Source organism: Maylandia zebra, linkage group LG15 (assembly GCF_041146795.1).
Source record: "Maylandia zebra isolate NMK-2024a linkage group LG15, Mzebra_GT3a, whole genome shotgun sequence".
Taxonomy (NCBI): Eukaryota; Metazoa; Chordata; class Actinopteri; order Cichliformes; family Cichlidae; genus Maylandia; species Maylandia zebra.
Window position 1 is genome coordinate 27,890,509 of NC_135181.1, and position 24,492 is coordinate 27,915,000.

At 47.1% G+C, this 24,492-nt stretch overlaps 1 protein-coding gene across 3 annotated transcripts in view; it reads left to right on the forward strand.

The window, feature by feature from the left end:
* Positions 1-237: 237 nt before the first annotated feature.
* Positions 238-24,492, forward strand: part of cdc42bpb (CDC42 binding protein kinase beta (DMPK-like)) — a 26,854-nt gene continuing 2,599 nt past the window's right edge. Inside the window, exons 1-31 of one of the 3 annotated variants that reach the window (XM_076874249.1) lie at positions 238-903; positions 4,567-4,658; positions 6,723-6,806; positions 6,898-6,993; positions 7,077-7,225; positions 7,800-7,893; positions 8,108-8,308; positions 8,614-8,862; positions 9,261-9,492; positions 9,619-9,726; positions 10,067-10,200; positions 10,739-10,981; positions 12,491-12,601; positions 12,731-12,975; positions 13,062-13,167; positions 13,255-13,379; positions 13,458-13,563; positions 13,868-13,930; positions 15,328-15,476; positions 15,558-15,655; positions 15,764-15,843; positions 16,355-16,429; positions 16,509-16,574; positions 16,714-16,819; positions 16,891-17,027; positions 17,104-17,243; positions 21,791-21,872; positions 21,959-22,175; positions 23,737-23,799; positions 23,876-24,117; positions 24,205-24,492. The exon at positions 24,205-24,492 is cut by the window's right edge and continues 67 nt beyond it. In XM_076874249.1, coding sequence (XP_076730364.1) covers positions 735-903; positions 4,567-4,658; positions 6,723-6,806; positions 6,898-6,993; positions 7,077-7,225; positions 7,800-7,893; positions 8,108-8,308; positions 8,614-8,862; positions 9,261-9,492; positions 9,619-9,726; positions 10,067-10,200; positions 10,739-10,981; positions 12,491-12,601; positions 12,731-12,975; positions 13,062-13,167; positions 13,255-13,379; positions 13,458-13,563; positions 13,868-13,930; positions 15,328-15,476; positions 15,558-15,655; positions 15,764-15,843; positions 16,355-16,429; positions 16,509-16,574; positions 16,714-16,819; positions 16,891-17,027; positions 17,104-17,243; positions 21,791-21,872; positions 21,959-22,175; positions 23,737-23,799; positions 23,876-24,117; positions 24,205-24,492 — 4,350 coding nt within the window. In that variant the 5' untranslated portion in view covers positions 238-734. The remainder of the gene's footprint in view (positions 904-4,566; positions 4,659-6,722; positions 6,807-6,897; positions 6,994-7,076; positions 7,226-7,799; positions 7,894-8,107; positions 8,309-8,613; positions 8,863-9,260; positions 9,493-9,618; positions 9,727-10,066; positions 10,201-10,738; positions 10,982-12,490; positions 12,602-12,730; positions 12,976-13,061; positions 13,168-13,254; positions 13,380-13,457; positions 13,564-13,867; positions 13,931-15,327; positions 15,477-15,557; positions 15,656-15,763; positions 15,844-16,354; positions 16,430-16,508; positions 16,575-16,713; positions 16,820-16,890; positions 17,028-17,103; positions 17,244-21,790; positions 21,873-21,958; positions 22,176-23,736; positions 23,800-23,875; positions 24,118-24,204) is intronic. The other 2 variants (XM_004573148.6, XM_076874250.1) reach the window with 2 other exon arrangements.

Sequence of the window (24,492 nt, forward strand, 5' to 3'; positions counted from 1 at the left end):
AAATGTGCTTGTGTGAATGCACAAGTTGTGTAAAGCGCTTTGAGTGCTCAGATGAGAAGAAAAGCGCTATATAAGAACCAGTCCATTTACCATGTGTCTAGTCCTTCTGTTCTTGCGGTTTGTTGATGCTCGTCACTGACTCTTGGTTTTCTGAGCTCGGATATTTTATTGTGACGCTCCCCGGCACCGGAAGCGGGACACAACTCCTCCGCTTGCTCGGGATCTTCCGTCCTGGATTCAGCCATATTCCCAGCGCTCCGCCACACCGGCAGCCGCCTCGAACTCTCCTCAAACCGGCCGTGATCCCGTGACGCTCTCCCCCACTCCCACGGAGAACTCGGACATTCTGACCCCTGCGCAGTCGCCCCCGGAGCCAGCCCCGGTCCGACAAACCGAGCGGCGGACATGGAGCAGCGGCGGCCGACCTGAGAGTCGACGGTCCGCCCGACGTCCTGATCCTGAGAGGAAAGAGCAGATTTACCGGATTAGAGCCGGAGGAGGGCGGACAGAGGCAGGCCCGCAGGCTGCTGACCGACGGTGACCCACGGTGACCGGAGGACTCTCGGCGACGCTCCGAACCCCGCGGCTCAAAATGTCGGGAAGCTTCTCCTGGAGCTAACGGCTAACGGCTAGCAGCTAGGCAGGAAGCGGAGCCTCGGCGGCGGATACACCCGGACTGAGCGACGCGGGCCCGGCGGAGCATCCTGGAGAGTCCGGCGGGGACCGACAGCAGGATGTCGGCGCAGGAGCGGTTGAAGCGACTGGAGGAGCTGCTGCTGGAGCAGCGGGCGGCCGGCTGCCTGAACGTGGAGGCGCTGCTAGACCTGCTGCTCTGCTTCTACACAGAGTGCTCCCAGTCCCCGCTCAAGAGGGAGAAGCACGTCACCGACTTCCTGGAGTGGGGTAAGACCCGGGTGGGTGGGGGTCAGGTTCAGCAGACTGGAGCTGGCCTACTGAAGGTCAAAGGTCAATCAAGGAGATCCAGGTGTAGCACGCTTCAGGTAGTTTCAGGTGTACGTGGGGTCGATCCAGGGTGCTTGAGGGGTCAGAGACAGATTCACCTCACAGGTGTCTGAAGGCTCTCTCCCCTGAGCTCAGCTCCAGGTTTGTGGAGCTCCTTGAAAGAGGATTCTGAAGGCTTAAACGGCGTCTCCGGGTCTCTCGTGGTCTGACGTGGTCACATGATATACAATCAATAATCGAGGTGATTAGGTTTAAAGTTGAGTCAGGATGAACACTAGGATAATCCTTGCTTTTTCAGGCTCCGCCTTCCTGCCCTGGTTGTGGGTCCCATGTAGACTGTTAGTGTTTCCATGGTGACTGCATGTGGCTAATATCATTCAGTGACAGTGTAATCGATCAGCTGGTCTTGAATCAGCTTCCAGCTTCTGTGCAGCTGAAACACTCTGGCCCAGTTTGGCCTGGTTCAGCCTGTTCCTGTCCTGGTTTCTGTGACCTGGTTTCAATTTGCAATTCTGCTCTGAGTTGGAGCCGCTGTGAAGGCCAACTGCATGCGCCGATGATGTCAGTGATGAGTAAGACCGATCAGGTCATGGGTGATCAATGACAGACGGTGTTCAGGTGATGTTTACAGGAAGGTTTGATACAAATAAGCAGGAAGCTGATCAGGACAGTCGGTGATGAAGATTATGAAGGCAGTGATCACCTAAACATGATTTCATAACTTGACTGAGGTGTGTTATTGATCTGATACCATCTCCTTTAGATCAGGGTGGGGAACTCTAGGCCTTGAGGGCCAGTGTCCTGCAGGTTTTAGATGTGTCCTTGATCCAACACAGCTGTTTTAAATGGTTAAATTACCTCCTCAACATGTCTTGAAGTTCTCCAGGGGCCTGGTAATGAACTAATCATGTGATTCAGGTGTGTTGACCCAGGGTGATATCTAAAACCTGCAGGACACCGGCCCTCAAGGCCTGGAGTTCCCCACCCATGCTTTAAAGTAATCCATAATTGCTTCAGACAGCATCGCTCACACCTGTCAGTGTCTCTGAGCAATCACAAGGTTCTTAGACTCAGGCCCTCACCTAAGAGGGCGGGGACAGGAGAGGATGCACTCACTTCATTTGTCTTCCATTAATAATGTATGACAAACCACTTTATCGCTAATCAATAACTGGCTTCCATCCGTTATTGATCAGTGACAAAGTTCTCCACCTGCTGCAGAACTAAAACAGGACCAGCAGTCACGGCCACTCTGCAGACATGTCTCCATCAGTCGGACGGCAGCAGACTCGTAGACATGGAAACCGTAATGCCGCCATGACGTGGTGAATTATTCTGTGCTCTTTCTCAGCCCTCAGCCTTTGATGTCACAGCAGTGACATCAGTCAGACCGAAAGTGTTTGCAAACGTTAAGTCAGGGCTCTGAGGAAGAATTGAAACCAGCTCAGCTCCTCTGCTGTGTTTCTATTCTGGTTTCTATGAGAGTAAATGTGAGTGACCCAGATAAATCTGATCTCAGATCAGATGAATAAATGATGAGCTGACAGCATGCAGGGTACTAATGCCTCTAACTCACGACTCGGGTCGTTCTGTTATCAGGACACGTTTAACCAATGTTCCCTCTAAACTGCGCGCATGCGCAATTGCGCACTGCTGGCACGGTCTCTGCGCACAGAAAATCTGTGTTGCGCACAAAAAAAATCTAACCTGAATTGAAATTAAAATAAATACTTTAACAATTCTGTTATGCAGTGTTAGTCAGTAAGTGACTGGCTGCTCCGGTATGGGATTAATCGCATCATAGTCCAGCCAATGATGCGATTCACATTCGTATATACGCAGCTAATCAACGTCGTTGACAGACTATGGCAGCGTTCTTATGTGCCAACACCGGTGTTTTAGCTAGCAAAGCGGCGTGGCTGATGTGGAGTGAAGCCACGATAATGACAACGTGTACAACCATTGGAGATGTGAGCAGGACAGATGGAACAATTGACGGGAAAAATGTGGACTTAATACCAGTTTTTAAATTGTGTTGATAGGTCACGTAAAACCAGAGTTATGATAAAAATGTATGCAATGTTTGTTTTTTCCTTAATACGATCATTGTTTATATTTATTGCGGGAAGAAACTGTAAAAACGGCATTTTATAGGGAAAACGCTCGAAAGCGCTCTCCGCCTGTGAGCAAATGTACTATGTGGACCAATCAAAAAATGATATGGCAACATGGCATTTAGTTGTTTAGGAAGAGGGAAGTTTTAGGTGTTGCGGCGGTGTTTTGAGATGTGAGAGATTTGCGACGTTTAGCGCAAATCTTGTGTAGTTAGTGTGTAGTGTAGTCAATAGTTCTGTTGTGTGTGTCAGAACAATGAGGCGACTACTGAGTGTTACAGATGTTACAGGAGTGATACATCTGCTGTTGTCAGGCCTGCAGATATCAGGCTGTTGTTCTCCTTTATCTCATAGTGGACAGAAATAATTTTTTGGAGAGGCACAAATAATTTGTGTGGCATCAAATTTGATGCAGAACACCTGATTGTTCTGTAAATAGTTTTAAATGTTTATTTTAAAAAACGCCTTGGCTGCATTTTTAGGTAAACGGCTGCAAAAAACTTTGTTTGCAAAACTCAGTTACTTTTTTGAAGAAGTAACTATTGAATTAATTGCCAACATTGGTCATTCTGTATTTTGCAGACAAAGAGTTACAGGACTCTCTCCCAGACCACAGACTCATAATACAAGTCAGAGCAAAAAAAAAGAAGTTGTTTTCAAAATTGGAGTTCAAGTTATTTTTACTTTGTGTGTTCGCTCAGACACGTGAAAAATTAGAAGGAATATTGCGTTTAACCTAACGTCAGCAATCAGGGTCAGAGGTCACACAAACCTGGTTATCATCTCGCTGAGTTAACTCAGGGTTTAACCTGCGAGTTCACGTGAAAGGGGCAGAGCTGATAGCATCTGAGCAATTTAAAGGGACATTTCACCTCTCATGTGACTCCTCTTTTACAGAGATGCTGTCAAGTAAAAATCTGTAAAGAACCAAAAAATCTGTGAATAATCTGAGAGGTGAAACTGGTTAATCTGGTCATTTGTGGCACAGAGCAGGAAAATACAAGTTGAATGGCAGTTAATGATTTTGTCTTTGTTTTTAAAGCAACGACTGCACATTCGTGTCTGAAACACAAACGGTAACATTTCCTGTCACACAGACTGATGACTGAGATCAGAGTGGATGAATGTGATTGGTTGAACATTCCTGGTGTCCTGTGTTTGTAGCAGATCAGAGTTAAGTAGAATCAAGTAGAAAAAGATTTAAATATTTGCTGCATCAGCACATGAACGTTCAGTCTGAGCCGCTCTAGGTTCATGCACTGCTCTCAGGAACAAGCTGCACACTGATGCACATAAAAGAATCAGAGGACCGCTTCTGCTTTAAACTCTGAATATAACCTGCTCTTGACCAGGTGAGGGCTTCAGCCTCTGTTACCATTGTGATTTGATCTGGTAAGAAGTCAACAACAGAACATTACCTGTATGAGATTGGGTTAGTGTGGACCTCTGCGTGCGTGTGACATTACCCCAGTTCTTCTGTGTGTTCCAGTGAAGCCATTCACAACCACGGTGAAGGACATGCGGCTGCACAAAGACGACTTCGAGATCCTGAAGGTGATTGGACGAGGAGCTTTTGGAGAGGTAAGACTTCCTGATGACCTGTGACTTGTCAGGCGACTAAAGGTGACGAAAAGGAAACACGATGTATTCATGTGTAGATAGAATAAATACACTCTTACTTTGTAAAGCACCTTAGCACTGGGATTTCCTGTCCTGATTGTGTGTTTGAGACGCCACACTGTGTCGCAGTGGCTTGGAGGAGGCTCCGCCCATCCTCCTCTGCAGTCTGAGGGAAAACGGGAAGGGCTCAGATTCCAGGCAAATACAGGAAGTGAACGGGAAGCTGTTAGGAACACAAACTTGATGGAGGAGGAGACGGCGCGATGACCAATCCCTGAAACAAAACTCAATTTCAGTTAATGTCGCAGGCATTAACTCCACCACCTGTGACATCATCAGAGGCAGGGTAACCGAACAAATACAAGTCATGTCATGTGTTTGTTGTTGGTTTGACAAACAAATGGCAAAAAAACAAGTCAGCAGAGAGAAACTGTGACCCTGTTTCTGTAACCTGATTGGTCGCAAGGCTCCTCGCACTGTAGGCTTGGAGGTCGTCTCCATCCTAAAACTGGATACAGCCCCGCCCTCCTCTCCTTACCTGAGCCTGTGGCCCAGAAATAATCCAGGGTGGAGATGATAATCCAGGATAATCTGAAGATCATCGTGGACGCTGATGGAGATCTCATATTAAACGTCCTGCAGCACACCACGATGTGATTGTCTGCAGGGCTATTCGATATAACGACATATATCAGATGACGATATAAAGACGTCTATCGTTTCATTTTACGCTGTCGTTTGTTTCGTGGTGTCGCAAAATAAACTGTTTACGGCAATATTTTTTCACTGTTTTGTTGGTCACTGTAGTGGCTATATTAATTTCTTAAAGTTCTCTCTTTCTCTTATATTTAATATAACCACACTACGGACGGACAAGCGCCTGTTTTTATGCGTTGTCGTTAGCAACAATGATGGTAAAACCATCGCGTGGCTCCGCCGTCCACTTGTTTATTTTCCACATAAACCTTTCACAATAAAGCTCAAGATCCTGTTGAGACTTTTCAAAATAAACTGAATCACGTGAAAGAGTATGCAGAGTATTTACGGATGAGAAGCAAAAAAAGAGCCGTCAGACTCAAACGTTAGAACAGGCTTTTCCCCGCAGCACGCTGTGAAATAAATAATCACAAAGAAAACGGCGGCCGTTACAACTTATGACTAAAAATGTATAGTTTCAGGCATCTGTTAAAACACAACGCCCAGCTGGAAACACTTCACGCAAGTCAAGCTGACAGAAAATGTTACAGTTTTGTGATTTATATTGTTATCGGGACGATAGATGTATTATATCGGGATATGAGATTTTGGTCATATCGCACAGCCCTAATTGGCTGAAATATTTAAGTTCTGTTTAATGTGAACAGAGACGGGTTGGTGGGGTCTTATTTGTTATGAAGACAAGAAGTTTGACATAATCGTGGTACGAGGGGACAGAGCAATTCAGTTCTTTACAGCATGGATGCAGTTTCCCATGAGACATGCAGTGAAGACGTGCACACATATCAGAACCCACACAGTACTGTGGTATTTGTAGTCCTTTGGTGTTTGAGATCTGCACTAAGCGTCCTCTCTAGGATCTTTTGGGTAATGTGTAAAGCAGAGCGAGTGTCCTCAGCAGCCGCTGTCAGCGTGTGTCTGTTTCTGTGTGTGCGTTCTTCTCATACCAGAGGACAGGTGTGACACTACCACACCTGCCTGCTGCCTCGGGACATAAACACACACCTGTCCTCAGGTATGTCCCGAAGCACCGGGCAGGCATGGTTGTGACACACCTGTCCTCAGGTAAGTCCAGGTGAGCTGTGTGGGTGGGGTTCTATGTCATGTGCTCAGACCAGCTCAGCAAGTGATGTTAAAGATACACACCCGGTCACCATGGAGACCATAGCAGCAACACTGCACAGGTGATACACCTGTGGGAGGCACACAAATTTGACATGGCATCATTCTGGACCCTTGGCGCATAGTGCTGCAGGTGTTTGTGTTTACCTGTGTGTTCATGTTTCTCGCCCCCTCTCTCTCTGTCAGGTTGCCGTGGTGAAGATGAAGCACACGGAGCAAGTTTATGCTATGAAGATCCTCAATAAGTGGGAGATGCTAAAACGAGCAGAGGTGGGCTCCTCTTCATGATCATGTAATGGGCTGTTGTGACCTTAGTGTGCTGTGGGCATGTTATTGACGTGTTGGTATGCTGTGAGTGCAGACGGCATGTTTCCGTGAAGAGCGTGACGTCCTGGTGAAAGGAGACAGTCAGTGGATCACCAACCTGCACTACGCCTTCCAGGATGACAACTATTTGGTGAGTACTAGCTGCTGTCCCCTGTGGGACTGGGACTGGTACTGGTACTATCTTTAACTCCTCTGTGTGTACCTGTACTGCAGTACTTGGTGATGGATTACTACGTGGGTGGTGACCTGCTGACGCTGCTCAGTAAGTTTGAGGATCGACTTCCTGAGGATATGGCCAAGTTCTACGTGGCTGAGATGGTACTCGCCATCCACTCCATCCATCAGCAGCACTACATACACAGGTACTCGGAGTACTGCAAACTGCACTGCCTGTACTTCACACTGTACTCTTAAGTTGTACTGGCCCTACCAAAGGTATGTGCCTCTGTATCCAGGAAGTGTGCTTTTCCTGCTGCAGTGTCCTCTGGGAAATGTAGTTCCTTCCTGCTCAGCTGGTCTTTTCCTTCCTGAGATGGCTGAACTTTAACCTGCTGCTGTTCAGTCTCACACATCTTTATTCACACACAGTGAAACGATGGCGCTTTAAGGTGCATCACGTGATCGGAGTCAGATAAAACATGGACGCACATCCCGTTTGGTACGCCTGGTCATATGTTTTAGAAATGACCATGTGGAGGTTGTCACAGTGAGTGTGTGATTTCAGAGACAGCCCCTCGTCACCGCCAGCTTCAAAACTCAAAATGGTGACAGCAAAAACACTCATCTGAAAAGGACCAATGGGTTCACAGCACAGTAGCGCCACCCATCTTTATACTGTGTGTGGTTAATCAGATCCTGCTGCGGCATCAGCTGACCATGTTACCTGTCTGGGATGAAGGTGACGATGACTAGCTGAATATGTTTTTCGTCTTTCAGAGACATCAAACCCGACAACGTCCTGCTCGACGTCAACGGCCATATTCGCCTCGCAGACTTCGGATCCTGTCTCCGCATGATGGAGGACGGCACGGTAACTGTCACGCTCCCATCGCCTCTTTGAAGCTAACAGTGCTCTCGTTAGTCTAGTTTAAGGTTAACCCTGGTAATCTTAGTGCTGGTCTTAATTCAGGAACTTCAATAGCTTAATTAAGCTTGTTTAGTTCTGTTACTTGAGCTTAAGTTCACCTTTGACCTTTTCTGGATGACCTTTTGTAACCTCGGTCCATCCCAATGTTTCACTATAGGTTCAGTCCTCGGTGGCAGTTGGCACGCCAGACTACATCTCCCCAGAGATCCTGCAGGCGATGGAGGACGGGATGGGCCGCTACGGCCCAGAGTGTGACTGGTGGTCGCTGGGTGTGTGCATGTATGAGATGCTGTATGGCGAGACACCGTTCTACGCTGAGTCGCTGGTTGAAACCTATGGCAAGATCATGAATCATGAGGTCAGAACCATGGACTGTTCTATCTGCCAGAGTATTTGGACTGTCTTTCAGAATAAATAAAGACACTAGCTGTTACAGTAATCAGATTACACTCTGTCAGGGTAATGATACTGTGCTCTGTAATTGGATTACTCTTGTCCTGCCCGTGCTGTGCTGCTGTTTCCAGGTTACAAGTCTGTCTCCAGGCTCTCGTCCCACTTCCTGTTTTGAATCAGAGCTCGTCCCTCAGCGCACGCTCGCCTTTTTGTCCAGTTTCCTGACTCTTCCTCTGAACGTATCCTTGTCTTTTCTTTTGCTGTTTCCAGGAGCGTTTCCAGTTCCCTTCCCATGTGACCGATGTGTCTGAAGATGCCAAGGATCTGATCCAGGGCTTGCTCTGTTCCAGGGATCGTCGCCTTGGACTTAATGGGATCTCTGATTTTAAAAGCCACCCTTTCTTCAACGGCATCGACTGGGACAACATCCGGTCCACCGGGGCCCCCTACATCCCCGAGGTGTCCTCACCCACCGACACCTCAAACTTTGACGTAGATGATGATGTCCTGAAGAACCCGGTGAGGACCGTCTTTCTATCCTCAAGACCGTTTTACATAGGAAGCAGCATGTAGTGGGATCACCACTAGCTGGAGCGAGTTACGTAAATTTTATTCAACCCAGTTGAACTTTGACCGTGGCATGTGGGACTTCTCCCCGCCAGAGTGCTTTCACTGTGCTTTGCAGAGGGCAGTACAGTATGTGCTGCTCCCTGTGTGAAATGGCCTTCCATCAATCTGACTGCTCTGAGACTCCATCAGTCTCAGAGTCACCTGGAGTCACAGGGCAGTCAGACTGAGTCTGGGGCCTAAGAGTCTCTGAGAGTCCCCGAGACTCCAGGTGACTCTGAGACCACAGGTTTTCCAGTGGCCCTTCTTGTCCGCACAGTCCTTCATGCTGACAGGTCTTCTCTCTACAGGACATTGGACCTCCAGTGTCTCACACTGGTTTTACAGGGCAGCACCTCCCCTTCGTTGGCTTCACCTACACCACCGACAGCTGCTTCTCCGACCGCAGCTCTGTCAGCAGGGCGTGGTTGCGTGTCCAGATCGAAACAGATGGTGGAACAGGAGGGGAGGAGGTGGAGGTTTTTGAGAAGAGGATTCGTCGACTGGAGCAGGAGAAACAGGAACTGAACCGCAAACTGCAGGGTAAGGAGGAGGCGGACTCCAGCAGTACTCCCACAGTACACTGCTGGACTCCAGCAGTACTCTGTAGGACTCGATCAGTATTCCTGCAGTACTCGCTGTGACCTCACTGCGTCTGTCCTCCCACAGAGTCGACTCAGGCCCTGCAGGCTCCAGCTCGAGGAGGAACTCTGAGTCGAGACAAAGAGATCAAGAAGCTCAATGAGGAGATTGAACGACTCAAGAAGAAGCTGGCAGGTCAGAGGATGTTTCCGTGGTAACAGACACAGTTGGGGTGGTAGCACCTGATATGGTCTGCAGTCTGCAGGCACGGAGTTCATCAATAAAAGAACTGAATAATGACATCTGAAACTTTATTTCCTGTTAGGTTTGTTTAACAGCGCCACTCGCAGAAAACCTTAAATATTTCAAGTTTCTGTGCTCCGCCCGAGCTCGTGTTTAATGTCATACAGACACATGTTTATTAATACGTTGGAGCCAATGAGACAGTACTGCAGAAAAATCAGTTTAAATAAAGTTATTAAAGTAATGTCACACTTTTTATTTATTAAAATAAACCCTGCCCCTGTAATCTCAGACTCTGACAGGCTGGAGCACCAGCTGGAAGAGGCGGTCTCTCTCAGACAGGACTATGAAAGCTCCGCCTCCAAACTGAGGAGCATGGAGAAGCAGGTGAAAAGCCTGCGACAGGAGAAGGATGAGGTTCACAAGGTACGCGGATCTGGCCGCAGGTGGAGCTGTTTTTCAGAATAAAGCCCCTTTTCCATTAGTACCTACTCTGATCAACTCGTTTTCCATTACAATCCAGCACTAACTGATGTGAGTGGTTGTTGTCATAGCAACATGTTTGAGCGTCCCGCGACTTAATTGCTATGCAGAACGCTACAACAAAGGTGGACATCCAAGTGACAACATACCTGTGGCTTTTCGTCAAACTCGTCGGACTGTTTTTGTAGCCATTTCCCTCATTGCCATGGTTTCAAAAATGGCAGTTTTGATTTTTGTGAACAAGATGCTCTTATGATTCATCGAGTGACGCTACCGACCAGCCAATCAGTGGCATGCAGTGTGACGACGTCACATTTTAGTACCTGCTCAAATGGCTTGGAACCCTGGGTGAGCAGGTACTAAAACGGTACCTTACAGAAAACCCTTTAAACTGTGGCAAGTCAATCCGAGTAGTTACTAATGAAAAGGGGCTTAATAGTCATGTATTCCCAAGCTAATAAACCCCACACCCTCTGAGCAGCAGTTGGCTGACGCCCTGGAACGCCTGAGGAGTCAGACGAAGGAGTTGAAGGAGGCGCACTCGCAGAGGAAGCTGGCGCTGCAGGAGTTCTCTGAGTTGTCAGAGAGGATGGCTGAGCTGCGCTCCTCAAAGCAGCGCCTGACCCGCCAGCTCCGTGACAAGGAAGAGGAGATGGAGGCGCTGCTGCAGAAGATGGACGGCACGAGGCAGGAGATCCGTAAGATGGAGAAGAGCCGTAAGGAGGTGAGTGAGGATGGCTGCAGAGCATCAGCAATGACCATTTTGTGATTAAAACCTTAGAGACGAAAGTCTCCTCTGTTAGCATTCACCCTCGTTATGGAGGGTTAGGGAGCGTCTGTCGGGTTTTCAGTTGGTCGCTTTAAGTAATTTGTCAGTGATGATGATTGGGCACATGTCCTGATGACAGGGAGTCAGGAACAGAAGTGTAAGAGGTCTGAAGATGAGCCTGAGAGAGACAGACAAAGCAGGAAAAAGAGGATTTGTTTTTGGTTCACAAGTGAGGTAGAGCCGTCTGGGTATCGCCAACAGTGCAGCATGATACTGTTCTCTTATGTGGTTAGCAGTACAGCTCTACAGATTAAGAGTTTGTTTTCTGACTTTCTAAGTTGAATTCCAGAGTCAAACTGAAAAGAACGGGAGGTGCACCATCAGTCCTGAGGTGCACCTCCTCGTGCTCACCAGCAGAGGGAGACAGACTCCTGTAATAAGCAGGAAGCCGTTGGTCAATCAAAGAACACTTTGATGTAAAACGAGAAGGAACCAAGCGTTTAAAGCGCCGTGAGCACATGTCAGAGACAAGACGGGTCTAAAAGGTTTGGTCAGATCATAAGATGAATTACGACGGCTCCTTCATAAAGTGTTCGGGTTCTGGGTTAATGGAGGGACGCTCTCGCTGTCTGAAGGTGTGTTCTGACCACACCTTCTGTTCGCGCTGACTGTTGGAGGCTGTTCCTCTTTGTTCTCTTGAGCAGCAGGAACTGGAAGCTTTGGGGTTTTCAGAAATTATTTCAGGTCATATTAATGTCAGATTCCATAGGCAGCATACATACACAGTTCAGATCAACCCTGAGTGATGGTGCTGTGCTCTGATTGGCCAAACATGTCATATAAAGTGCAGACTTCAGTAAAATGGCAGGAAAGATTCAGTGACGTGGGAAACACCCGAATGAGCTCAAAGGAATTAATCTGCAGAGAGTGAATCAGGGTTACAGGAAAGGAGGCGAATGAATCACTAACCACTGCTAATGACATCACTTCTTGTTAGCAGGGTGTAAAAGTCATATAAACCTAAAAGCTGTGTGACTTCCCTATTCACCAACCATCTGCTGACACTGAGTGGAGGGGGAGGTGATGGTGGGTCGACAGCTGGTTCCACAGCATGCACACCTGTGTTGCAGGTGTGGTTATGAAGAACCTCATGAGGATGATAAGAATTTAATGCAAAAGCAGGAAAATAAGACTCATTTTGAGCAGCACTAGTCCGACATCATCACCCATCAGCTCAGCCTGAGCAGTGATTGATGTCTCTGATATTCAATGTTTATGACGGGACTGTGAGGTGTGGCGTCTTCGTCACTGCAGACACATGTTCATGTTTATGTGCTGTAACGCAGCTCTGCTGTGCACTCCACGTGCACACCATGTTAGGTCCCCCGCAGAGCTTCCATCTCAGTAGGTCTGAGTCTCAGTAAGCTCCACCGACCCGCAAAAAGCCTTTTGTTTGTGTGTTAGCTGGAGGCTCAGCTGGATGAGGCGCAGACAGAGGCATCAAAGGAGAGGAAGCTGAGGGAGCACAGCGAGGTTTACTCCAAACAGCTGGAGGCGGAGCTGCAGAGTCTAAAGGTCAGAGGTCACACACACACACACCCCTTTACACCCATCATGACCACACAATCCCAATTTGAGCCTGGGTTAAGCCAAACCCTGGCTGAACCGGTCCTCACAGTCATGCAGAAGTTGTTCTGATCCTAGTCTCAGCAGGGCCGTGGAGTAGCAGCAGGAGGGGCGGAGTTTCAGCAGGAACTATCCCATCTAAAGGCAGAGCTGGACAAGAAGGTGCTGTTCTACGAGGAGGAGCTCCTGAGGAGGGACTCGGCCCACTCCTCTGAGATAAAAAACCTCTGCAAAGACTTGCAGGAGTCTGAGGGGGCGCAGCTCACCGCCAACAAGGAGTTGCTGCAGCTCCGAGACAAGCTAGACAAGGCCAAGAGGGACAGGTGAGTCCTGAACTGGGTTTACTGGCAGGTACAGGTGAGTCATGGCCAGATCCATGCTGACCCAGTGTGTGTGTGTGCCCTCTCAGGCAAGTCGAGATGGAAGAAGCTCTCACTGCTCTCAAGAAGAAACATGAGCGAGAGAAGAACCTGCTGACAGAAGAAAACCGAAAACTGACGACAGAGACCGACAAGGTGATACTCCTGTAGTACTGTTACTGCACACTTTGTAGTACTAGGAGCACCGCTGTGTAATACTGCTCTCGTTGTGGTTGTGTCCAGCTGTGCTCGTTCGTGGATAACCTGACGGCTCAGAATAGGCAACTAGAAGACGAGCTGCAGGACCTGGCGTCCAAGAAGGAGAGCGTGGCTCACTGGGAGGCTCAGATCGCAGAGATCATCCAGTGGTGAGTCACGTGAGCTGCTTGGACACCGCCGCGGGTTCAGCGACACATTTTTAAGGACATGTGGTACACTGTGTTCAGGGTCAGCGACGAGAAGGATGCTCGAGGTTATCTGCAGGCTCTAGCCACCAAGATGACGGAGGAGCTGGAAACTCTACGCAGCTCCAGCTTGGGAACCAGACCTCTGGTAACACTAACACACACACAAACACACACACACACACGGGACTTCACCTGAAGCGACCTGTTGAAGCCTCCGCCTGTCACAGGTGTGTTCAGACATCACTCAGTCATAGCAGAAATTTTTTTTAAAATTTATGTTACAAATACTCAGAAATGTTTTATCCCTTCAGTTATGTTTTAACTTAGTGGCTTTTATTGTGAAAGAAATCCAGGAATGTCCTCCACCTTCTTCAGACTGTAGTACTGTCTGTATCTGTGTGTTGATTTTGTTTGGGGGTTTTTTTTTCCTTTCAAACCTGCTGTCTTAGACGGAATCAGGAGTGGCCACTCCCCCTAAGAAGCCCTGGCCTCCCATTGGTGGAGACAGGAGGGTGAGTGAGCTGGTCACGATTTCCAGCCAGTCAAAAATCACTTTCTGGGCGAGCTTAAAGATGCTTGCATGGCTATTGGCTTGCATGTGTACCATTGATATTAGAACGCAGTGAGGCTTTCCCAGTGCGGGTTCCTGACAGCTGTGACGAAGTCATAGAGTGGATCACACAGAAGCCTGGAGAAGTCAGAGGTCAAGCAGAAGCATAGATGAGGAGGTTACAAAGAGAGTTGGTGTCTACAGTGACCTCTCGAGATGAATCCAGGGTCAGGACAGGGTGAGGGTTCAAGGTCTGGTGGGGACAGAGTGGAGACGAAGCTTTAGTCTAAGGTGGTGTCACAGTCTGTACTTCAGGGAGTAGTTTACTCTGTACTTGAGTCAGTACTCGGTCTACACATTAGTTTTTACTCACTGAGTACCTCGAGTAGGCACCTGGGGGGTCAGGTACTACACTTCAGGTACTCTTCTGTTATCTTTGAAGGTTTAGAGTCATCTGGAATTTAAGCAGTGCATCCTTTAGGGCTTTAAATGGTCAAATCTTGACGTCATATGATAATGTCACATTTTCCAGCAGCTACATCGGTGGTATCACATGTCTGGACATCACCTCACCTGATTGAACACTCATTGGCTGTGTCCCAATTCAGGGTCTGCATGCTTGAAGTACGCGCACTACGCGTACTACGTACGGTGCGTACTATAAGTACGAGAAGTGTGGAAGTGAGAGGCTTGTGAAATGGGACGGTCTAGCCTTCGTTGCGCTGTTCAGGTTGCCTAGCAACCATGATACTAACCGCGAGAAACGTTACAAACGGCATTGTTTGACAGAAGTGAAGGAGAAAATGTTTTGTTGGTCATTCATTTTTGTCATGACATCACTGATTAGTTGAGTATCTGAGGCTGAGACCACAGGACTGTAAAGCATGATTGTTGGGCTTCATTTCTGTGCTGAACAGTCATTTAAGATTAGTTAGTAAATAACAATTAGTTAATGTTGTTCATGAGACTAACATCATCTCACTCTGGCAATATAAATGTAATATGGCCAATATTATAGTATTGTCAGATTATTATGGCGTGTGTGTGCGTGTGTGTCGCGCTATGAATTGTGGGATATATAGGACCACGAAGCGTGCACCGGACCACGCTTGATATTTGGGGAAATTGACGGCGCATTTGGAGTATGCATTTGAAGTACACTTCGAATTGGGACAGCCGCCGTCGCGTGGCGGTGACGTAACCGCACTTAAAATGCGTACTTCAAGTGTGCAGACCCTGAATTGGGGGACAGCCTCATTGGCTGCTCTGATCGTCCGACTGCACCATTTCTTGCTTTCTGAGCTTTGATGTACAGTGACAATAAACAGGTGCCTATCCCTCTGATTCCACCCCCTCCAGGACCCCCTGTGGAAGGTGCGCCGCAGTCAGAAGTTGGACATGTCTGCTCGCCTCGAGCTGCAGTCGGCTCTGGACGCTGAAATCAGAGCCAAACAGCTGGTCCAGGAGGAGCTGCGCAAAGTCAAAGCCTCAAACATCAACCTGGAGAGGTCAGAGGTCATACCAAGGCAGACTGTCATCTTATCTGTGTACTGTGTTCACCTATCTGACCCATGTCTCTCTGCCTACAGTAAGCTTAAGGAGACGGAGGAAAGGAGCAAGGAAATGGTGGAGCAGATGGAGACCCTAAAAAAGGAGATGGAGGAGACCCGTTCACGTTCCGACAAAGGTTAGGCAAAACTACTCAGACCATGTGTGTATGATTTTTAGGGTCTGAGAGGACAGGTAGGTTCCAGTGGTGTCTGTGGGCGTGTCTTCACCATATATGTCTGTGCAGGTCTGAAGCTCCCGGACTTCCAGGACCCTATCTTTGAATACTTCAACACGTCTCCTCTAGCTCCAGACCTCACCTTCAGAGTGAGTTACCTGTCTGACTTTCCTACCATTCATAGTAACAAGCCCACACACAGCAGCTCACAGGACAGTGATGCCATTCAGGTGTAGTGCTGACTTACTCAACTTCATCTTGCTTCTTTCTCTTTGTAACTTTGAGATGTCAGCTTGCTCTGCCTCCTTGCTGTATGCTCTCTGGGAAGAAGTAAGTTTACCCTCCCCTCTTCAGACAGTGACCTGCCACCTTCAACCTCGAGTATAGCTGCTAGCTTTGTACTAATGACATCAACAACCACTCGGGTCAAATTAATGCCCTGCACAGCTGATCCGACTGACTATAAAAACCTCCATCCACAGAATAAACTCCGCCGACACACAAAAAAAAGCATCGCTTAGTATCAGTCCTCTTAATCTCATATTACTGCAGTACTACTTCATGTGTCTGCTGTATGAATACTGCAATAGTGCATTTGTAGTTGTCACAGTTCATCTGATCAGGTGTTGATAATCTTTGTGTCACGGTTTTTACCTGCAGCCTTCAGACATAGATGCCACCCCTGCAAAATCAGACACTACGCCCCCATCACCCTCCACAAGCTCCGAACACGAGGTTGGTCACAGATGAGTCTTTGCACAGGTGTCCTGTATGTTATGGTTTGTTTAACTGATTGACCCGTTTGCGTCCACAGGAAATTAAAGCAGTCCCTTCGAGCCCCTCGCCTATCTATCAGAGCACAGCGCTGACCACACCAAAGGTACCCTGAGGTTCTCGCAGGTGTCCTATGACTCCACAGGGCCACTCAGATTGTAGTAATTGTAATAGATTTTTGTGTGTGTGTGTGTGTGTGTGTGTGTGTGTGTGTGTGTGTGTGTGTGTGTGTGTGTGTGTGTCAGCCCAAAGCTCACCAGCTGAGCATCAAGACGTTCTCCAGCCCGCCTCAGTGCACACACTGCACCTCCCTGATGGTGGGACTAATCCGGCAGGGATACGCCTGCGAAGGTACGCAGCGCTAACAGCACCTTTGCTTCTGGTTCAGTCACAGGTGTCTGACTGACTCTCTGTCTCTGCAGTGTGCTCCTTCATCTGTCACGTTTCCTGTAAAGACCACGCCCCTCTTGTCTGCCCGATCCCAGCAGAGCAGGCCAAGAGGCCACAGGGCATTGACGTCCAGAGGGGAATCGGCACTGCATATAAGGGCTATGTCAGGGTGAGTCCATTGACACGGTACTGACGATGTAACTGTGTAGCAGCTCCACATACTCAAGCTAGTTTGTTTCCGTCAGATTCCAAAGCCCAGTGGGGTGAAAAAGGGCTGGCAGCGAGCATTCGCCGTGGTCTCTGACTGTAAACTCTTTCTCTACGACATCCCAGAGGGAAAGTCCACGCAGCCTGGGGTGGCAGCCGGTCTCGTCCTCGACCTCAGGTATTCGGTTTGGTCACCTTCTGTCAGGACATGAAAACACTACTTGAGGTCTTTTGAAGAGTCTGCTTGTTTTGACAAAAATCCCTGGACTCTGGAGCAAGTTCCAGCTCTTCTAATTCATCCATCCATCCATCCATTCGCTTCCGCTTATCCTTTTTCAGGGTCGCGGGGGGCGCTGGAGCCTATCCCAGCTGTCATAGGGCGAGAGGCGGGGTACACCCTGGACAGGTCGCCAGTCTGTCGCAGGGCCAACATACAGGGACAGACAACCATTCGCACTCACTTTCATTCGCACATTCACACCTAGTGACAATTTGTTTCTTCTAATTCAATTCAGTTTTATTTATACAGTGCCAAATCACAGCAACGGTCGCCTCATGGTGCTTTATATTATAAGGTAGACCCTACAATAATAAGTGAAAACCCCAACAGTCATATGACCACCTACAGTGGGGCAAAAAAGTATTTAGTCAGCCACCGATTGTGCAAGTTCCCCCACTTAAAATGATGACAGAGGTCAGTAATTTGCACCAGAGGTACACTTCAACTGTGAGAGACAGAATGGGGAAAAAAAAAAAAAAAATCCATGAATCCACATGGTAGGATTTGTAAAGAATTTATTCGTAAATCAGGGTGGAAAATAAGTATTTGGTCAATAACAAAAATACAACTCAATACTTTGTAACATAACCTTTGTTGGCAATAACAGAGGTCAAACGTTTACTATAGGTCTTTACCAGGTTTGCACACACAGTAGCTGGTATTTTGGCCCATTCCTCCATGCAGATCTTCTCGAGAGCAGTGATGTTTTGGGGCTGTCGCCGAGCAACACGGACTTTCAACTCCCGCCACAGATTTTCTATGGGGTTGAGGTCTGGAGACTGGCTAGGCCACTCCAGGACTTTCAAATGCTTCTTACGGAGCCACTCCTTTGTTGCCCGGGCGGTGTGTTTTGGATCATTGTCATGTTGGAAGACCCAGCCTCGTTTCATCTTCAAAGTTCTCACTGATGGAAGGAGGTTTTGGCTCAAAATCTCACGATACATGGCCCCATTCATTCTGTCCTTAACACGGATCAGTCGTCCTGTCCCCTTGGCAGAAAAACAGCCCCATAGCATGATGTTTCCCCCATGCTTCACAGTAGGTATGGTGTTCTTGGGATGCAACTCAGTATTCTTCTTCTTCCAAACACGACGAATTGAGTTTATACCAAAAAGTTCTAGTTCTACTTCATCTGACCACATGACAATCCTCTGCTGTATCATCAATGTGCTCTCTGGCAAACTTCAGACGGGCCTGGACATGCACTGGCTTCAGCAGCGGAACACGTCTGGCACTGCAGGATTTGATTCCCTGCCGTTGTAGTGTGTTACTGATGGTGACCTTTGTTACTTTGGTCCCAGCTCTCTGCAGGTCATTCACCAGGTCCCCCCGTGTGGTTCTGGGATCTTTGCTCACCGTTCTCATGATCATTTTGACCCCACGGGATGAGATCTTGCGTGGAGCCCCAGATTGAGGGAGATTATCAGTGGTCTTGTATATCTTCCATTTTCTGATGATTGCTCCCACAGTTGATTTTTTCACACCAAGCTGCTTGCCTGTTGTAGATTCACTCTTCCCAGTCTGGTGCAGGTCTACAATACTTTTCCTGGTGTCCTTCGAAAGCTCTTTGGTCTTGGCCATGGCGGAGTTTGGAGTCTGACTGTTTGAGGCTGTGGACAGGTGTCTTTTATACAGATGATGAGTTCAAACAGGTGCCATTCATACAGGTAACGAGTGGGGGACAGAAAAGCTTCTTACAGAAGACGTTACAGGTCTGTGAGAGCCAGAGATTTTCCTTGTTTGAGGTGACCAAATACTTATTTTCCACCCTGATTTATGAATAAATTCTTTACAAATCCTACCATGTGAATTCATGGATTTTTTTTTCATTCTGTCTCTCACAGTTGAAGTGTACCTCTGGTGCAAATTACTGACCTCTGTCATCATTTTAAGTGGGGGAACTTGCACAATCGGTGGCTGACTAAATACTTTTTTGCCCCACTGTATGTACAAGTGGTTGGGCAACAGTGGGAAAGGAAAAACTCCCTTTTAACAGGAAGAAATCCTCTCCCTGCTCCTCCCTGACCGAGGGGAGGAAGACAGGACCAAGACATGCTGTGGAAGAGAGCCAGAAATTAATAGCAAGTATGATTCAGTGCAGAGAGGTCTATTAACACATAGTGAGACAAGAAAAAACACCCAGTGCATCATGGGAATCCCCCAGCAGCCTACACCTATTGCAGCTTAACTAAGGGAGGGTTTAGGGTCACCTGGTCCAGCCCTAACTATAACTTTAGCAAAAAGGAAAATTTGAAGCCTAATCTTAAAAGTACAGATAGTATCTGTCTTCCGAATCCAAACTGGAAGCTGGTTCCACAGAAAAGAGGCCTGAAAACTGAAGACTCCCATTCTACTTTTAAATTATCTAGGAACAGCAAGTATGCTAGAAATGATAAATCCATGAACTAGTTTTTTTGTGTCACTCTTGAGACAGGATATTTCTAATTTTAGAGATATTGCGCAAATGGAAGAAAGCAGTCTGACATTTTTGTTTAATATGTGCATTGAAGGACATGTCCTCAGGGCTCTAGACTAACTTTTTGCCATGGGCGTACCGGTACGCCGAACTTTAAAAAGTTAGGCGTACCAGCACAAAAGTTAGGCGCACACAAATTTTATAATAATTGATATAATATAATGTGTTTTTCTGGATACACTGTGCTTTTTCAGCATTCAAAGATTGTTGACACCGTGTCAGAGCACTGGATATGAATTTCAGAAGCAGAAGGATCAGGCCTTAACTTAACAGAAAAGTCAGCAATAGTTCTTTTCCTATTACAGCTACATCCACTTCTGTCGTGCCTAGGCTGCTCACTAGGGCTGGGTATCATCACTGATTTCTATAATCCATTCGATTCCGGTTTTCAAAGTCCCGATTCGATTCAACTTAGCCTCAGACAGTCAGAAATATTATAATTCTGATCATTTATCAGTACTGACTTCATCAGAATTGTGAACATCACAGCAGATGCCTTTGTGTGAAAGTAACTGAGAATAAAACACAGAAAAACATGAAGGAGATTTTCCTGGTCTGGCTTTTTAGAGCAGATAACCTTAAAAATATTCTACAATGTTCTGCATATAAAGTTTCAATTTCTTCAGTATTGAACAACAGAAAAAATAGGCTTTCTTTTCCGAGGTCATTTAAGTGAAAAAAAGAAAAGAAAAAGACAGCAGCTGACAGCGCTGTAAACAACGGTAGACTGGTGGGTAATAAGTGAATGAATAATACAGAAAACAGAGATTGGAGACGGGAAACTGTTCTTGAAGTACAGAGAGAGAGAGAGAGAGCTAGCTGTGCATGAAGTCTGATTTTAATAGTCGTGGAAGCAAAACAGCAAAATTCACGACGACATTGATCAAATGTGAAGCGCAGTTTGCTGCTTCTTTTGCTGCTGGCTCGGTGAATTTTGTTTGGAGAGAGACAAAACCTGCAGCTCAGAATCAGCGCAAAAAGACGTAATCACAGCGCGGACCGGACGCATCAGAACCGCTAAGCTCCGACAGCGTGTCCGTCTACGGGCCGTCGGGTGAGAAAGCCGAGAAAGACAAAGTTGATTCTGATGCGTCGGTCCGTTCTGTGTTTACGTCTTTGTGTGGAATCCGTGTACCTGCTCTCATCTGCTGTTTGGTTGTTGTTGAAATGGTTTTGTGAGCTTTAATCTGAGAATCTGGCTTTTCTGGCAAAACACAGTTATATTTAAAGTCGATTCAGGATTTAATGAATTGATATCGCTTTATTCAAGCTACTCACCTCCCACTTCCACCTGCACTTTCAACTGGACCACGGCCAATCAGAGAGGTCCCGCCCCTGACTATCTCAGGGGCGGGATTACTGGAGGCAAAGGTAATGTCATCCAGAGTAAGAATCTGGTTAGATACCATATTTCTAAGATTTTGATGGCCAAGTACAATAACCTCAATTTTATCTGAATTTAGAAGCAGAAAATTAGAGGTCATCCAGGTCTTTGTCTTTAAGACATTCCTGCAGTTTAACTAATTGGTGTGGATTATCTGGCTTCATGGATAGATAAAGCTCTGTGTCATCTGCATAGCAGTGAAAATGCACTGTGAAACAAGAATATGTTTTTAATTAAATTGGCTACACAAAAACCTCACTGTGTTGGAACAGGAAGTGACACCGCAGAGAGCGAACACTTCTGAGAAGGTTCGTGTGGGCATGTTAATCCAGGTCCTGAGACGAAGTCTGAAGAAAGTTTGTGTAGCCCTAAGTGTTAGGACAGCTTGTGAGTCCTGATAAGGTTCATGTAGTTCAGAGACAACTCTGATACCTTTGTGAAGACTGTAATAGAATGAAAAGATTTAGCTGGTTTAGAGAAGATTTAGGCAGTCGCGTGAAGCTGGCGGGGGGTTTTTTGTGTGTGGAGTTTGTGACAAGTATTATTTTTGTATATGCAATTATCTCTTGCATCTCACTTTTTCAGGGATGAGGATTTGTCCGTTAGTTCGGTTTTGGCTTCCGATGTGATCCACGCAACCAGGAAGGACATCCCCTGCATCTTCAGAGTAGGAGGACCCCATCACTGTTAAAACATTTGGTGTCTGAGCACCAGTGCGTGTCCTGTTCTGATTGTTTTTGTTGTCGTGGTCAGGTGACATCATCGCAGCTGATCTCGCAGCTGTCTTCAGTGTCTCTGCTTGTCCTGGCAGAGAGCGAGGTAGAGAAGAGAAAATGGGTCCGGATCCTGGAAGGTATGCAGAGCATCCTGACCAAGAACCTGCTGAAGAGCCAGCAGGTCCACGTCCTGCACGAGGCCTATGATGCCTCACTACCCATCATCAAGACCACGCTGTCCGCCGCTGTACTCGGTCAGTAACGAGTGCTCTGCTGAAAAAGTGTAGGACAGTTGACCATGGTAGGCTGAAATTTTTTCAGGGTCTACTGATGGATTGTGCTGAGTTTCCTGTCGATGTTCAGTCTTATTGATTACTTGATTTGTATCCATTTAATCTCTCTTATTATTTTGTTAATAAGAACTAGAGCTGGGCGATATGAGATTTTTTTCATATCACGATATGTTTTTTTCATTTCAGGCGATAACAATATCTATCACGATATAAGCCAAATAACTATATTTGTAAGATTTAAATGTGCCGTTGCTCACAAGTAAAATGTGAAATAATCAGCAGCTTGTTTTTATTTAAATATTTATTTCCCATAATAAGTTCAACAGGGTAGATGTACTTAAGGAACATGAGACTTTTTCAGATAAATAAAGGCAAATATTGCACACTACACAAAAGGCAGCCGCTAAAGCGTTTAAGTTTCAAAATAGAACAAACGAAACAGACTAAATTGTCAATTCCACTTAGAAACAAAATATTAATTCTAAAAACAAATCTTAGTTTGTTTTACAGAAGAACAGACAAAACTGACTAACTTTTGTCAATATCAAATAAACTGAGAACTAAAAGGAAATTCTCAATCTCTCCTTGTTGTATAGCTTAGCTTTTCAAACAGTTTTAACGGTTACTTTAGTCTGACAAAAGCCGAATGACGAATTAGCGCTTCCAGTCAGAGACTGAGGCTACGTCCACACGTACATGGGTATTTTTGAAAACTGAGATTTTCCGTTTTCGTTTTAAAAAATAATCCCGTCCACACATAAAGGCAGAAATGAAGGAAAACGCTGCTATGAACATGCCAAAGCAGCAGGTGGCGCTAGATTCCTAACCGTGCAGAAATATTGGCCAATCAGAAGTCTAGAAGCCTCGGTGGGAAAAAGTAAACAAAGCTGGGGCATGGAAGCAGAACCGAGTCATATGTGTGGACGGACAGTAACTGTGTGTATATGTAAGCATTTAAACACTGCAGAGAGTAGAATTAACAGTATTGTAGAAATTCATTTCACCGAAACAATAACGTGGCGCACAGTGTGACGCATGCACCAGTTTATTGTATTTCCAGACTTGCTTTCGGCACAATTTACAGTGCACGCTACTCTGTTTTTTGTCAGACTTGAAATAGCCGAAATACCTTCACACTACGGAACTTCTATGGCTCTTCCGTTCGACAATCTCTCCGGCGTTGGAACCATCATCTGTTTTCTCTTCGGCCACGCTCGGTTGATTTTTCTAGTCGGCACACTCATTTCCTCCATTACCCGCTGGCTGCTTCCCAAACAAACACACGTGCGGCTTGGCACTTGTGCTGTACGTTACAAGTCACGCGACATGACGCTGCGGCTGTCATTGGTTCGGCTCTGCGCTACTTAATTTGGATTGGCTGACTTTTTTTTTTTTTTAAGAGGACAAGAGCGGCGAGGTCTATCGCGATAGCTTAATTTCTCTATCGAGTAAAAGTTATATCGCGATACATTGTTATCGTTCTATCGCCCAGCTCTAATAAGAACATTTCCCATCTGTGCAGATCGTGAGAGGATCGCCCTGGGAACAGAAGACGGACTGTTTGTGGTTGAAATCACGAGAGACGGTGAGCCCAGTGAACAGACTTTGTCCACGTGACTGATTGTGCTAACCTCCTTTAACTCCTCCCTTTCTTTCTACAGTGATTGTGAGAGCCGCAGACAGTAAGAAGATCTCTCAGATTGAATTGATCCCAAAGGAGAAGATCATTGCGCTCCTCTGCGGTCGCAACCGTCAAGTTCACCTTCACCCCTGGGGGGTGTTGGAGGGAGCGGAGTCCAGCTTCGATGCCAAGCTGGCAGACACCAAAGGCTGCCAGGCTATGGCCGCCGGTGTTCTCCGCCCAGGAGGCCCCCCCTGCCTGCTGGCTGCCATCAAACGTCAGGTCAGTGGTATGGGCTCACCTGGAGGCGACCTGTGGTTCTGCTCCGGTGCCCATCCTAATGCTGCGGTTTCTATGTCCCGCTTCCAGGTTCAGTGCTACGAGATCACTCCGACAAAGCCCCACCACAAGAAGCTGTGGGAGGTGCAGGCCCCAGGTGTGGTTCAGTGGTTGGGGATGCTCAGGGACCGGCTGTGCATCGGTTACCCGTCAGGCTTCGCTCTGCTGGCCTTGCAGGGGGAGTCGTCCCCTATAAGCCTGGTGAGCCCGGCAGACCCATCGCTGGCCTTCCTGGCGCAACAGCAACTGGACGCTCTACATGCACTGGAGGTCGGATCCAGCGATCTGCTGCTGTGCTTCAGCCAGCTCGGTGTCTAT